The 13,082-nt window shown below is 53.4% G+C and overlaps 1 protein-coding gene across 1 annotated transcript in view; it reads left to right on the top strand.

The window, feature by feature from the left end:
• The window catches only part of PITPNM2 (phosphatidylinositol transfer protein, membrane-associated 2), a 94,067-nt gene that overhangs the window by 64,020 nt on the left and 16,965 nt on the right, over positions 1-13,082 (top strand). The window contains exons 4-9 of the mRNA XM_011948470.1: positions 83-204; positions 2,775-3,002; positions 7,265-7,573; positions 8,325-8,420; positions 11,958-12,062; positions 12,269-12,339. Of these exons, the coding sequence (XP_011803860.1) occupies positions 83-204; positions 2,775-3,002; positions 7,265-7,573; positions 8,325-8,420; positions 11,958-12,062; positions 12,269-12,339 (931 nt within the window). The remainder of the gene's footprint in view (positions 1-82; positions 205-2,774; positions 3,003-7,264; positions 7,574-8,324; positions 8,421-11,957; positions 12,063-12,268; positions 12,340-13,082) is intronic.

Below are 13,082 nucleotides of genomic sequence, written 5' to 3' on the forward strand. Positions count from 1 at the left end.
TACCCAGTGGGTCAACAGGCCCTGACCAGACACTGGGCCTCTCCAAGGACAGGTCCTGATGGATGCTTTCCTTCCCGCACAGGTTCACCTGCCCTTTCGTGGAGAAATTCTCCATCGACATTGAAACCTTTTATAAAACTGATGCTGGAGAAAACCCCGACGTGTTCAACCTCTCTCCTGTGGAAAAGAACCAGCTGACAATCGGTAACCAGGAAGGGCAGAGCCCCACAGGGCTGTACTCTGGATTTCCTACCCACAGGCCCCTCTTGTCCTGCCCCTTTTCCCCACACCTGGTAGACTCCAGACCTGGCCCTGTCTTGGGCAGGCAGATCAGAGTTGGAGCAAGCATGGGGCCCATGGGGGAGGCAGGACAGGCCTCCTCAGCCCCATTCTCCTGACGTATACACCAAGTCCAAGTGCCTTTTCTACCCAGAGCCCCCACAGTCACTTCCCTCCATCCCTTTTAGGGAACCCTACTCCCCAGAAGTACACGTGTACTTGGGGATCCATCTCTAGCTGACAGCCATGCACAAGTGCCCCCGGCACACGATGGGGTCTATGACCTCCTGATGGTGGATGCCCTACCCACTGCCTCCAGATGACAGTGACATGCAGGGAATAGGCCCCATTTGTTAGATCTTCACTTTCAAGAGAAGCCAGTGATAAGGATTTTCATGAGAAATCTCCCAATACTAAATGTTAGCGACCAATTAGAAATCTTTGTAAATAAATTTATGCCAGTCAAACAAAACACATATGTGGGGCAGTGCAGCTCAGCAGCCACCCTCCTGCAACCTCTGAGTGCAAGGCCCAAGTCACCGTGGAGGCATCTCAGCAGGACATGCCAGGTTGGGGGTGGGTGTCCATGCCCCAGGAGCTGCTCCAGGCCCAACCCCCTACCTCTGCTGGGATTTCCTGGGTCTGCCGAACAAAGCATCATAGCACGAGTGGCTTGTACAACACACAGTTATTCTCTTAGGGCTCTGGAGGCCAGAAGTCTGAGATCACAGCGTGTGGGCTTTTCCCCCTGGGGGAGACTCTGTTCAGGCCCCTTCAGTGTCTGTGCTTGCCGGCAGTCCTTGGTGCTCCTTGACTTGTAGAAGCATCCCTCAATCTCTGCCTCGGTCGCCACATGGTCACTCCCCTCTGTGTCTGTCTGCCTCTGTGTCTCCTTTTCTTGTAAGAACACCAGTCATACTAGATTAGGACCCACCTTAATGGCCTTACTTTTAACTTGATTACCTCTTTGAAAACCTTATCTCTAGATAAGATCACATTCTGAGGCACTGGGTTTAATACTTCAGCATAGGAATTGGGGTTGGGGGGGTACATAGCTCTTCCCATAGCAGGCAGCCCTGACACTGCCAGAGCTGTGCAGGCTCCCTCTGAGGCCAGCTGCCATGGGTCCTAAGTCTCTGTGACATTTCCTGTGCCAGCCCGCATGGGCAGGGCATGTGGTCTGCTCCGGGAAGAGCGCTCATCCCTCCTGGCATTCTATGGTTCTCAGACTCACTCCTGACCCTTCTGGTTTTGGTGGAGCTGATGTCAGTGTCTGCAGTCTGCAGCCTGGATACAGAGGGGCCCGTGCATTGGAGAAAATGAGGTAGCCAAGGGCCTGGCTAGAGCTGACCCAACCATAAAAAAGGGCTCTGTGAGCCACACACCCTTTCCTAGAGCTCTTTCTCACCCAGTGAGTGCTCCAGTCCTGTCCAACACACATGTGCCTCAGGAGTGAGCACACAGGAGGGCTCTGCCTCCGCCGTGGGAGGAGGCCATGGGAGGGCTCTGAGATGCCCCTGTGGAGGGGAAGCCTGTGATCATAAGTGGCCTGGCCTACGTCCTGCCCAGAGCCATCACCCCTCTTCTTGTCACCATCACCAGGTCCTGTCAGCCCCTAACCCTGTTTTCTGCACTCCTACCTCTGTGGCATCTGCCCCTGCTCTCAGGCCCAGCCCAGAGCAAGCTTGGCCAGACACCCCCTGTAGGCTTCTTCAGACATCTCTTCTGGTCTCTGTCCAGGAAGGCTTTTCCAACAGGTCGGCCTGCCTGCGTCCCTCTCAGCCTCAGACCTATACCTGGGTCCACTTGGCCCTCAGGGCACTAACTGGGCTCCTAGCTTGGAGAGAAATGGCCAGCATGTCCAGAGCATTCCCATTGCTCTGTGACCACTGCCATCCTTCTCCCCACGCAGACACCCTGGTGGTTCCTTCCCCAGAACCCCCCACCTCTTGTTCAAGGGCCAGTGCTACTGGGACATTCTTGACCTCTCGATTCCACCCCTCTGGCTGAAACACCATCTTCGTGGGAAGCTTTTCCCAGCCTTCTCTTCTGTTCCTCACACCCCATATTCTTCATGGAAATTCATCTCCCCAGTGTTTCCTCACTGCCTTATTTATCTGCTTTGCCAAGAGGTAGTGCACTCAGAACATGGGTTTTGCTGAAATGACTTGAAAAGGCAACAAGGGACCAGGTGCATTGGCTTACACCTGTAATCTCAGCACTTTGGGAGGCTGAGGTGGGAGGAGTGCTTGAGCCTGGGCAACATAGCAAGACCCCTGTCTGAATGAATGAATGCACCAAGGAAACTGCAAGCCCCATTGTCAAGTATATTGAGGTCAGAGCTGCCCAGAACATGATCCTTACTCCTCAGAGTCCCTCTGGCAGGGCAAGGCCCAGAATCCTGGGAGGATTTGGGGGTGGAGGAACACGGAGAGGAGATGTGGGTGGAGGTTGAGGTCAGGGCTGAAGTGGCCACTCTAAGGGTTTTCCCACAGACTTCATCGACATTGTCAAAGACCCTGTGCCCCACAACGAGTATAAGACAGAAGAGGACCCCAAACTGTTCCAGTCAACCAAGACCCAGCGGGGGCCCCTGTCAGACAACTGGATCGAGGAGTACAAGAAGCAGGTCTTCCCCATCATGTGTGCATACAAGCTCTGCAAGGTGGAGTTCCGCTACTGGGGCATGCAGTCCAAGATCGAGAGGTTCATCCATGACACCGGTGAGCACACCCCGTTCCGGGTGGGCAGTGGCCGGGCTACCCAACCCCTCTGTCTCCTGTCACCTGCCTGTCTGCCTCCTCTCTCTGCATGTCTGCCTGGGAGTCTGCATTTCTGTTGTTCTGGGAAGGTGACACCAAAGCCCATGTCCAGCTTCCCCACTGCTCCGCAACCATGTGTTATCTTGGGCATCCATGAATACCTACGAGCACCTGCAGAGACAAGCAGTACGTGTTACTGGATGAAGAAGCCGTAGGCACTGCCCCCAGACATTCCTGACCTGGTTCGCATTTGATAAAGTGTAGCCCACACTCCACAGGTCTGAGAAGCCCCTGGGGACAGCTTCCTTGCTGCTCACCTGGGCCTCTGGGCTCCCAGGCCTTTGTTTCCTCTACTTGAGGAGGCCCAGAACCCAGGGCCACAGCTCAGCCTCCCTCTTTGGGCTGGAAGCTCCCAGGAGCAGGGTGTCTCAGACTTCCTAGGGGCCTTCACACCCACACCAGCCTAGCCAGAGTAGGTGCCCATGGAACAGGTAGACAGCAGATGGCCTGGGTGTCCTGGTGCAGTAAGTGCCATTTCCTCACCTAGAGCCCTCAGCCCCACTCTGCCGAGGTTATAACATGACGTCAGTCCAAGGGCTGGTTCCAGTCCCTGAGGCCCATGATTCAAAAGGCACCCCAGCCAGACACCTTGTGATGCCATGAGCAAGGGTGACTTAATTTAAGAATGAACAGAGCCACACTGTTGACAGTACACATCACGCTTGTGACACAGGCTCATGATGACCCATGAGGGTAGGCATTGTCACCCCACTTATGCAGGAGGAAGCAGAGACCCAACACGGGCTGAACGAGATCTGCCTCCCATCCCAGCCACCCTCGTCCTGAATTAACACCCTCCTGTTCTTAGCATCAGCAAGGAGGGTATCTCACTAGACAGCCATGTTCAGTGTTGAGGCTGCGACCCCAAGGGAAGGTTGGGTGTGTACCCAAAAGGGTTGGGGTCTGAGGACACGGTCTTCCATTTGGAGAAACAGAGACGTGGACAGGGCCTCGACGGGTGTGATGATGTCACCACCTCCATCCCCAGGGCAAAACCCTCAGACACATTGTCCACCATTCTTTTTCCAGAAGGGCTACCGCAGTGTCCGTCAGCAGCTGGGAGAGGTGGCAGGAAGAGAAAGAAGCTATCTCATCCATTGAGAGGGATGCATTCCTGCAATCCATCTCTCTAACCCCTTGGGAGCTTAGATTGGCCCAAACCTGCCTCTCTCCGTTACCCAGGGCTCACAGACTGGGACCTGCAACCCTAGTGCTGAAGTCCCAAAATGGGAATGGTGGTTCACACTTCCCAGGGAATATGAGGAGTGGAGGAGCATATGGGCAGGACTGGGAGGGGCTCACCGATCCTGGGCAAGGCGTCCCCTACCGCCCTTCTCGACCTCAGGAACCTGAATACATCAGGGCTGGTGACTTGAGGGTTCTCTCCTCAAGGCTTCTCTAGGTTCAGCCCTGCACAGGACACCCAGCAGACCTACTAAGGCTGCAGCTCCTGGCACTCCGGCTCTGTGGGTCCCGTTGACCCTCCCCAGCCCTACGCAGCAGCTGAGATCCTGGCCAAGCTGCAGAGACTCCCCTGCTCCCTGAAAGTCAGTTCTCCCCTCAGAAAGCAGGAACTTGTGGCTGGTGGGAAGAAAGAAGACAACTTTAGAGTCCAGGCCTGACTCACACGTAGTGGTTCTGTGGTCTCTCAGCCTCACTGAGCTTTGCTTTTATCTTCTGTAAAATGGGTGTAATGACACCAATTCTATCGGACTGTTGTGGGCTGAGACCGTGAGTTCAGAACCGAAGATGGGGTGTGGCACATAGGTGGGGCTTGATGACAACTGTGAGCACTAGTCCTATAATATCACGGGGATGATCTCATGAACTCATGTGAGCTGAGCTGAGCTTCTTGGGGACCTTGAGGAGGTGACTCCTGGGAGTTGGGACAGCTCTCAGCTGTCCTCATTACTGCCTGGCCCCAGATGTCGTGCATGTCCCAGCCCTTCCGTTCATCCCAGGAGGAGGCATTTCCCTATATAGGGTAGAGCAAGGGATGCGGCCCTTCCCGGCAGCCCTGTGAGGCCAGCAGACAGTGCCAGAAAAGGAAACCAAGGCTCTTCAGTGTGCCACGCCTGAGGCCCCCCTGGGACTTGGCAGGGGACACAGGACTCCATCCCACAGAGATGTCTTTAAGAATGGATGAGATTTAGAAAGGAAGACTCAGCAAAGCCAGAGGTGGGAAGTGAGGAGGCAGGAAAAGAGGGTGCACAGGAGACCAGCCTGGGAGGCTGGTGTGGCCCAACTGCTCGCAAAGCCGCTCAGCATGCTCTAGGGGAGGCAGGGGTACATGCCCTGAGATTGCTTCTCCCGGGTTTGTCCCCTGGAGAAATCCCCATGCCTGTTCTGGAATGTTCAGAGCAGCAGGTTTGTGAAAGCAAAATGGAGAAACAATGCAAATTAGCCAAAAGCCCATTGGCAGGAAAAGGAATCAATGAAATGTGGCATTTCACACACACACGGATGCCACACGGTCCCAGCTTGATGAGCCAAAGCCCCCACGCGCACATCCATGGACAAAACTCACCCAGGGAAGCAAGTGGCAGAAAAATACAGCGTGACACATAGCTGCGAAATTCAGCAACAGCCACACCAGCCTGATACAGTGTGCAGGAAAACACATCTGTGTGCTGAGACCAGAAGGCAAAGCACATGACAAGCAAACTTCGGGCCCGACTGTCAGGGACCGGGAGAGTGGAGGGCTCCGTCGCTGCTGATGGTGTGTTCCTTCGCCGGGGCTGTGGATGTGGATGTCTCATTGCTTTTTAATGTTTTTTAAACAGCTTTATTGAGGCATAATTTTAGATACCATATGATTCACTCATTGTAAGATAACAGTTTGGTAAGTTTTAATATATTCACAGCTGGGCACAACTTCAGAGCATTCATCACCCCAGAAGATCCTTTGTTCCCATTTCACGTCATCCCCATCCCACCCTGGCCCAAGGCAATCCCCAGTCTGCTTTTAATCTTTATAATTCTATTATTATTATTATTACTATTTTGAAACAGGGTCTTACTCTGTCACCCAGGCTGGAGTGCAGTGGCATGATCATGGCTCACTGCAGCCTTAAACTCCTGGGCTCAAGCCATCCCCCCACCTCTACCTCTCAAGTAGCTGGGACCACAGACGCACAACACCATGCCTGGCTATTTTGTTGTTGTTGTTGTCTTTTTTGGTAGAGATGGGGGATCTCCCTATGTTGCCCAGGCTGGTCTGAAACTCCTGGCCTCAAGTCATGCTCTCACCTCAGCCTCCCAAAGTGCTGGGATTACAGGTGTGAGCTACCATGCCTGGCCCTTTAATTGTTGTTTACACTTTAAAAGGTATATATTTTTTACGTTATTCTACATCTTAATTTATATGTATAATATATTCTTATATATCTCACGCGCATAATATATTCTACCAAAAGCATGTTTTAAAAAACAAAAGAAAAGGAGAACCAACCCAGTTTGAACTCGAACTGGATTTTCCATGGGAAATTCAACAGGAAAAATATACCAGACACTGAGACAGGAGACTCTCAGGAAGTCCTATTCTACCTCCCCTGTGGCAGGAAACTCCCAGAAAATTAACTGTGGCTTCTTATTTATTTATCTATTTAGAGATAGGGTCCCACTCTGTTATCCAGGCTGGAATGCAGTGGCACAATCATAGCTTACTGCAGGCTTAAACTCCTGGGCTCAAGTGATCCTCCCACCTCGGCCTCTAGAGTAGCTGGGACTACAAGCACACACCAGCACGCCTGGCTAATTTAAAAAATTTTTTTTTTATAGAGACAGGGTCTTGCTTCATTGCCCAGGCTGATCTTGAACTCTTGGGCTCAAGCTGTCCTCCCACCTCATCCTCTCAAAGTGTTGGGATTACAGGCATGAGCCACTGCACCCTTCCAACTATGGCTTCTGACCGGACACATGGCTTTGGGAGGCCCCTCCACTCTAATTATTAGAACCACTATGAGCTTGTGAGAACATCTGTGAGCCAGTCCCCTTATTTTACAAATGGGGAAAGTGAGGCACAGACAGGCAGTGACTTTAGTCTGACCTGCAACATGGGTGCAGCCTCCCAAAGCCCCTGCCTGGGCCCACACCTCCGTGCAGGCTCCTGCACTGACCTCCTTCCCTCGTCTCTCTCCCTCTCCAATCCCTGTGGGGCACAGGACTACGGAGGGTGATGGTGCGGGCTCACCGGCAGGCCTGGTGCTGGCAGGACGAGTGGTATGGGCTGAGCATGGAGAACATCCGGGAGCTGGAGAAGGAGGCGCAGCTCATGCTTTCCCGTAAGATGGCCCAGTTCAATGAGGATGGTGAGGAGGCCACTGAGCTCGTCAAGCATGAAGCCGCCTCGGACCAGGCCTCTGGGGAGCCTCCGGAGCCCAGCAGCAGCAACGGGGAGCCCCTGGTGGGGCGGGGCCTCAAGAAACAGTGGTCCACATCCTCCAAGTCGTCTCGGTCATCCAAGCGGGGAGGTGAGCCCCTGCGCCACCTGCCATCCACACTCAAGGTCCCTCACCGCAAGGCAGCCCCACCTACTGCTGGATCACTGCACCTCCTCAGAGTCCTTTCCCATGGACATTGAGGCACCAAGCCCAGAGGGAGTCAGAGCCCTGGGCTAGTCCTCCCACACGGGGAAGCCTGGGCCCTGCCCCAGCAGGCTGCCCAGCACTTCCCCTCCATGCCCAGGGAAGACAGTGCTACCCATAGGAGCCAGTGGAGGTGGCTGGGCTCCTCCAGCGCTGTGGAGGGGCCACCCCTCCTGATGGGGACCCTGGGAGACTTCAGACCCTGAGAGAAAGGATCAACCCAGGCATCCTGGGTGCAGCCAGCTTCTCCAGCAGGCAGGCCTGGCTCACTCATCTCCTGCCTGGGCCCTGCTGTGGCCGAATTTCAGGAGTTTGCTCTTGGTCAGACTCAGGTCAGAGGCCCAGGAGTGGACCCAGGCCTGTCTGACCCCATGTCCTGGGATTATGTCGGTCATGCTCTTCCCCACACATGCTCCCCAGGACACGACTGCCTTGTGCTAGGCAGACAGGAGATGAGCCTAGGCCACTCCTCACTCATTTACCCACTTCATTCTCTTTGGAATCTTCCTGGCTCCTGTGGCAGCCTCTGCGATGCCTGTCAGGCCTGTGGGTTGCCCTCCCTGCCTCCTGCCAGCTTGGGGCAGCCTCTGGGCCCTTTCTCTCCAGTTGGCAGTCATTCTGAGGTTTTGCCTTCCAGCGAGTCCTTCCCGCCACAGCATCTCGGAGTGGAGGATGCAGAGTATCGCCAGGGACTCGGACGAGAGCTCAGATGACGAGTTCTTCGATGCGCACGGTAGGCAGGCTGCACCCTGCAGTCCTTGGGGCCTTCCTGGGCGAGGTGTGGAGGGGTCTGAAAGGGCTTAGGGTGTGGGTGTGGACTGATACGGGTGTTGCCTGTTACTGTTCTATATCCGGTCCCTACTCCTGCACTCCCATGGTGTTTGGGGCGGTGCACAGAGGATGAGATGAAGTCATCTCGTTCCCTTGAGTCTGGGGTCTCAGGCTTACCCTAACCTGATATCAGGATGTGCTGTGGGCCTGGCAAATGGGGACTGCGCTCTTGAAACCCCAAATAAGGATACGCCATCAGACTACAGCTTTATTCCGTATGTGAATTTATTTCCATGGAAGCATAACTTCTTTTAATTTTCTAATTTTTTGTACTTACCTTATTTTTTCTTGATTAAATTAATACCACATCTAATGTAGGCACTTTAGGAAATGCAATAAGCAGAAAACATGTGAAGTGCCCATTTTCCCACTTGTCCCAAAATAAGTGCATGACCACACAGCAGATGCACCACCTGTGCCAAGAAGAGGCATGCATACAGCGCTCGCCTACTTCATGCCCCAGCCATTCCGCTCCAGGAAGCCGGAGGGGCCAGCAGGTGTAGGGGTTGGGGGCTTAGGTCCCTCTGCAAGCCAGTGGCTGAGCCAGCCCGAAGTTCACACAGCAAGTCAGAGGCTCAGAAAGGGACGGGGGCAAGCCCGTAGGCACTCAGCAGACACAGGCAGCACCATATCTCATATCACCACTGTGGCTTGGAGGGGCACAGGAGCCAAATAAGGTGGCATTTTGGTTAACTGGCCAGCTGCCATCAAGGGAAGGAACCTGGGGAGTCAGTGTCCAGGCAGAAGAAAGGTGCCTGGTTTGGCCCTGGGACTGGAGGACCTAGAATGGTGGCTGGGGACTCCTGAGCTGGCCTCTGCACCAGGGGCCTTGCCCAGGATGGAGAAGGGGCCTCTTGGCATCTCACCCCTCCCAGGTGGCTCTCTGACGCTGATGAGAGGAAAATACATATTTAACGTAGAAAATGCTATAAAAGAGACAGCAAAGCAGGAAGTGCCAGGGCAGCAGTGTTCTGGGGTAATGGGCCCAGGAGCCCATCCAGAGCTGGAGGAGGGCCAGTGAGTGCCAGAGTCAGACAGTAGCCACGAGCCTCGTGGTCCTGGGCAGAAGTTCTCAGAGGAGCAGAAGCAGGAGTCTTGGAGGTGGTGTTCATAGCAGCACTTCCGAAGCTGTGCTTTTGTGGAGGGACAGGGAGAGACCTGTTAGAGGATATGAAATTATATCTAGATGGGAGGAGTGAGTTCTAGTTCTGTGACACTGCAGGATGACTAGAGTTAACAGTAATGTATTAGGCCAGGCGGGGTGGCTCACACCGTAATCCCAGCACTTTGGGAGGCTGAGGCAGGTAGATCACTTGAGCACAGGAGTTGGAGACCAGCCTGGGCAACATGGCGAAACCCTGTCAATACCAAACATAGAAAAATTTTTTTTAAACCACAGTAATATATAGTTTCAAATCGCTGGAAGATAGAAATTGAACATTCCCAACACAAAGAAATGATAAATATTTGACATGATGGATGTGCTAATTACCCTAATCTGATCACCATACACTGGTGTATTGAAACATCACTGTGGGCCGGGCGCGGTGGCTCAAGCCTGTAATCCCAGCACTTTGGGAGGCTGAGACGGGCGGATCACGAGGTCAGGAGATCGAGACCATCCTGGCTAACACGGTGAAACCCCATCTCTACTAAAAATACAAAAATCTAGCCGGGCGTGGCGGTGGGCGCCTGTAGTCTCAGCTACTCGGGAGGCTGAGGCAGGAGAATGGCGTGAACCTGGGAGGCGGAGCTTGCAGTGAGCTGAGATCCGGCCACTGCACTCCAGCCTGGGCGGCAGAGCAAGACTCCGTCTCAAAAAAAAAAAAAAAAGAAACATCACTGTGTACCCCATGAATATGTACAGTTATGATTATTTGCCAATTTAACAAAACAGGAACTGGATACGGTGGCTCAAGCCTGTTATCCTGACACTTTGAGATCGCTTAAGCCCAGGAGTTCAAGACCAGCTAGGGTAACATAGAGAGACCTTGTCTCTACAAAAATAAAAATAAAAAAATTAGCCAAGTGTAGTGTGCATGCCTGTAGTTCCAAGTACTCGGGAGGCTGAGATGGGAGGATGACTTGAGCCCAGGAGGTCGAGGCTACAGTAAGCTATGACTGTGCCACTACACTACAGCCTTGGCATCAAAGCAAGACCTCAAAAAATAAAATATATAAGAAATTTAAAAAATGGTGAAGATGGAATAAAGTAAATGTAGCATTTTTTATTTTTATTTATTTATTTATTTATTGTTGAAATGGAGTCTCGCTCTGTTGCCCAGGCTGACGTGCAGTGGTGTGATCTTGGCTCACTGCAATCTCTGACTCCCAGATTCAAGTGATTCTCATGCCTCAGCCCCCTGAGAAGCTGGGACTGCAGGAACATGCCACCATGACTGGCTAAGTTTTGTATCTTTAGTAGAGACAGGGTTTTACCATGTTGGCTAGGCTGGTCTTGAACTCCTGACCTTAGGTGATCCACCTGACTCGGCCTTCCAAAGTGTTGGGATTACAGATGTGAACCACCACCCCCAGCCTAAATGTAGCTTTTTTTTTTTTGAGACAAGGGTTTTGCTCTGTTACCCAGGCTGGAATGCAACGGCACAATCTCAGCTCACTGCAACCTCCGGCTCCCAGGTTCAAGTGATTCTCCTGCCTCAGCCTCCTGAGTAGCTGGGACTACAGGTGCACACCACCATGCCTGGCTAATTTTTGTATTTTTAGTAGACATGCGGTTTCACCATGTTGGTCAGGCTGATCTTGTACTCCTGACCTCAAGCAGTCCACCTGCCTCAGCCTCCTAGAGTCCTGGGATTACAGGCATGAGCCACTGCACCCGGCCAATATAGCATTTTTTTAAAAAAAAAAAAACAGGAACATCAACTGATGAGTGGATAAACAGAATTGGTGTGTCCATGCAATGGACTATGGTTCAGCCATAAAAAGGAATGAAGCATCTGACACACACTACAACATAGAGGAACCCCAGAAACCCTATGCTGAGTGCAAGAAGCCAGACACAAGTGTATGGTTCCATTTATAGGAAATGTCCGTAATAGACAAATCTGTAGAGACAGAAAATTGATTGGGGGTGGCCAGGGACTAAGGAAGGCAAGACTGAGGACTCACTGCTCCCGGATATGGGGCTTCCATTTAGGGAAGTAAGATGTTCTGGAATTGGATAGTGGTGATGGTTGCACGGCATTGTGAATATACTAAATGCCACTCTATAAATGGTGAATTTTTTTATGTGAATGTTACCACTATTTTTTTAATGGTCAGGAAGAAGCCTAAGGTGTGGGGCTGTGCGGCCGTCCTGTTGAGGAAGGGTCAGAGCAGAGCCAAACACAGGGGTACACAGGGGCATCCCCACCTCGGGAAGCCAGGCCTCCCCACTGTTCCCAGTCCCACCTGGGTTTCCCTCTCTCCTCTCCAGAGGACCTGTCTGACACAGAGGAAATGTTCCCCGAGGACATCACCAAGTGGAGTTCCAATGACCTCATGGACAAGATCGAGAGCCCAGAGCCGGAAGACACACAAGGTCAGCAGGTCTGGGGGTGCTGCAGAGCCTGGGGAGGGCAGCTGCAGGGCTTCAGTCCCCTCCTTTCTGACCCAGCTCCTGCACAGTGCTGGGCATACATGGGGATTGGGGGCCCCCAAGCTCCCCTCGTCACGGTTGCAGCCTCCGTCCGGTCGGCCAGGCTGGGCTGCCCCTTAGCTCACAGCACGGCTTCTGTGTTATTGCAGATGGTCTGTACCGCCAGAGCACCCCTGAGTTCAGGGTGGCCTCCAGTGTGGAGCAGCTGAACATCATAGAGGTGGGTGCCCGGGTGTCAGAGGGACAGGGGCACGGCCGCCAAGGGAGGGGCAGGGCACAGAGGAATAGTCTGAGGGGCTACAGAGGTGGAACTCTGGGCCTGGCAGCCTCACCTCCACACCTGCCTGGGTACTGTCCGGGGAGAGGCCTGGGCCTCCTTTTTTGCTGCCCTGCTAGGAAGGCGCCTGCCGCCCTCTGTCTCTGAGGTCCCCAAGAACCAGGGACTACAGACAACCCCTGAGAAAACCTTATCCAAGCTCCACCCATGGGAAAGTAAAATGAGAAACTTGTAAATTCCAGATCAAAAATAAGATCTTCACCTTGTGCCCAGCCTGTCTGCTGTCCCTGAAGATAAAAAGACGAAAAGGGAGGAAGCGACAGTCGTCTAGGCAGAAGTGATGTGGCCGTGGCCGACAAGATGGCCCCGCGGGAGGCAGGCGGAGCTCAGTGTGTCCAATAAAGCTGTCTTGGTAGAGCACCTGTGTCCGCTTCGGGGGTTCTCTGTGGGAGTTCACGCCCCATCCTCCTCCACCTGCGGGCCGTCAGAGCTGTTTGCACTGGGACAGGAGCCAGGGCTGAGCTGGGCTGTCCCACCATCACCTGCGGTCACCGCACTGCTCTGGCCTCAAGCTGCCTAAGGTGGAGGCAGCACCACTTCTGTGGGGAACTCGGGCCCCCGGGGGTCTGGGGGAGGAGGAGGGACATCTACACAGCCTCCCCCTCCTGTGGTTTTCTGCTTTGCAG

The sequence above is a fragment of the Colobus angolensis genome, unplaced genomic scaffold, assembly GCF_000951035.1.
Source record: "Colobus angolensis palliatus isolate OR3802 unplaced genomic scaffold, Cang.pa_1.0 Scaffold28, whole genome shotgun sequence".
NCBI lineage: Eukaryota > Metazoa > Chordata > Mammalia > Primates > Cercopithecidae > Colobus > Colobus angolensis.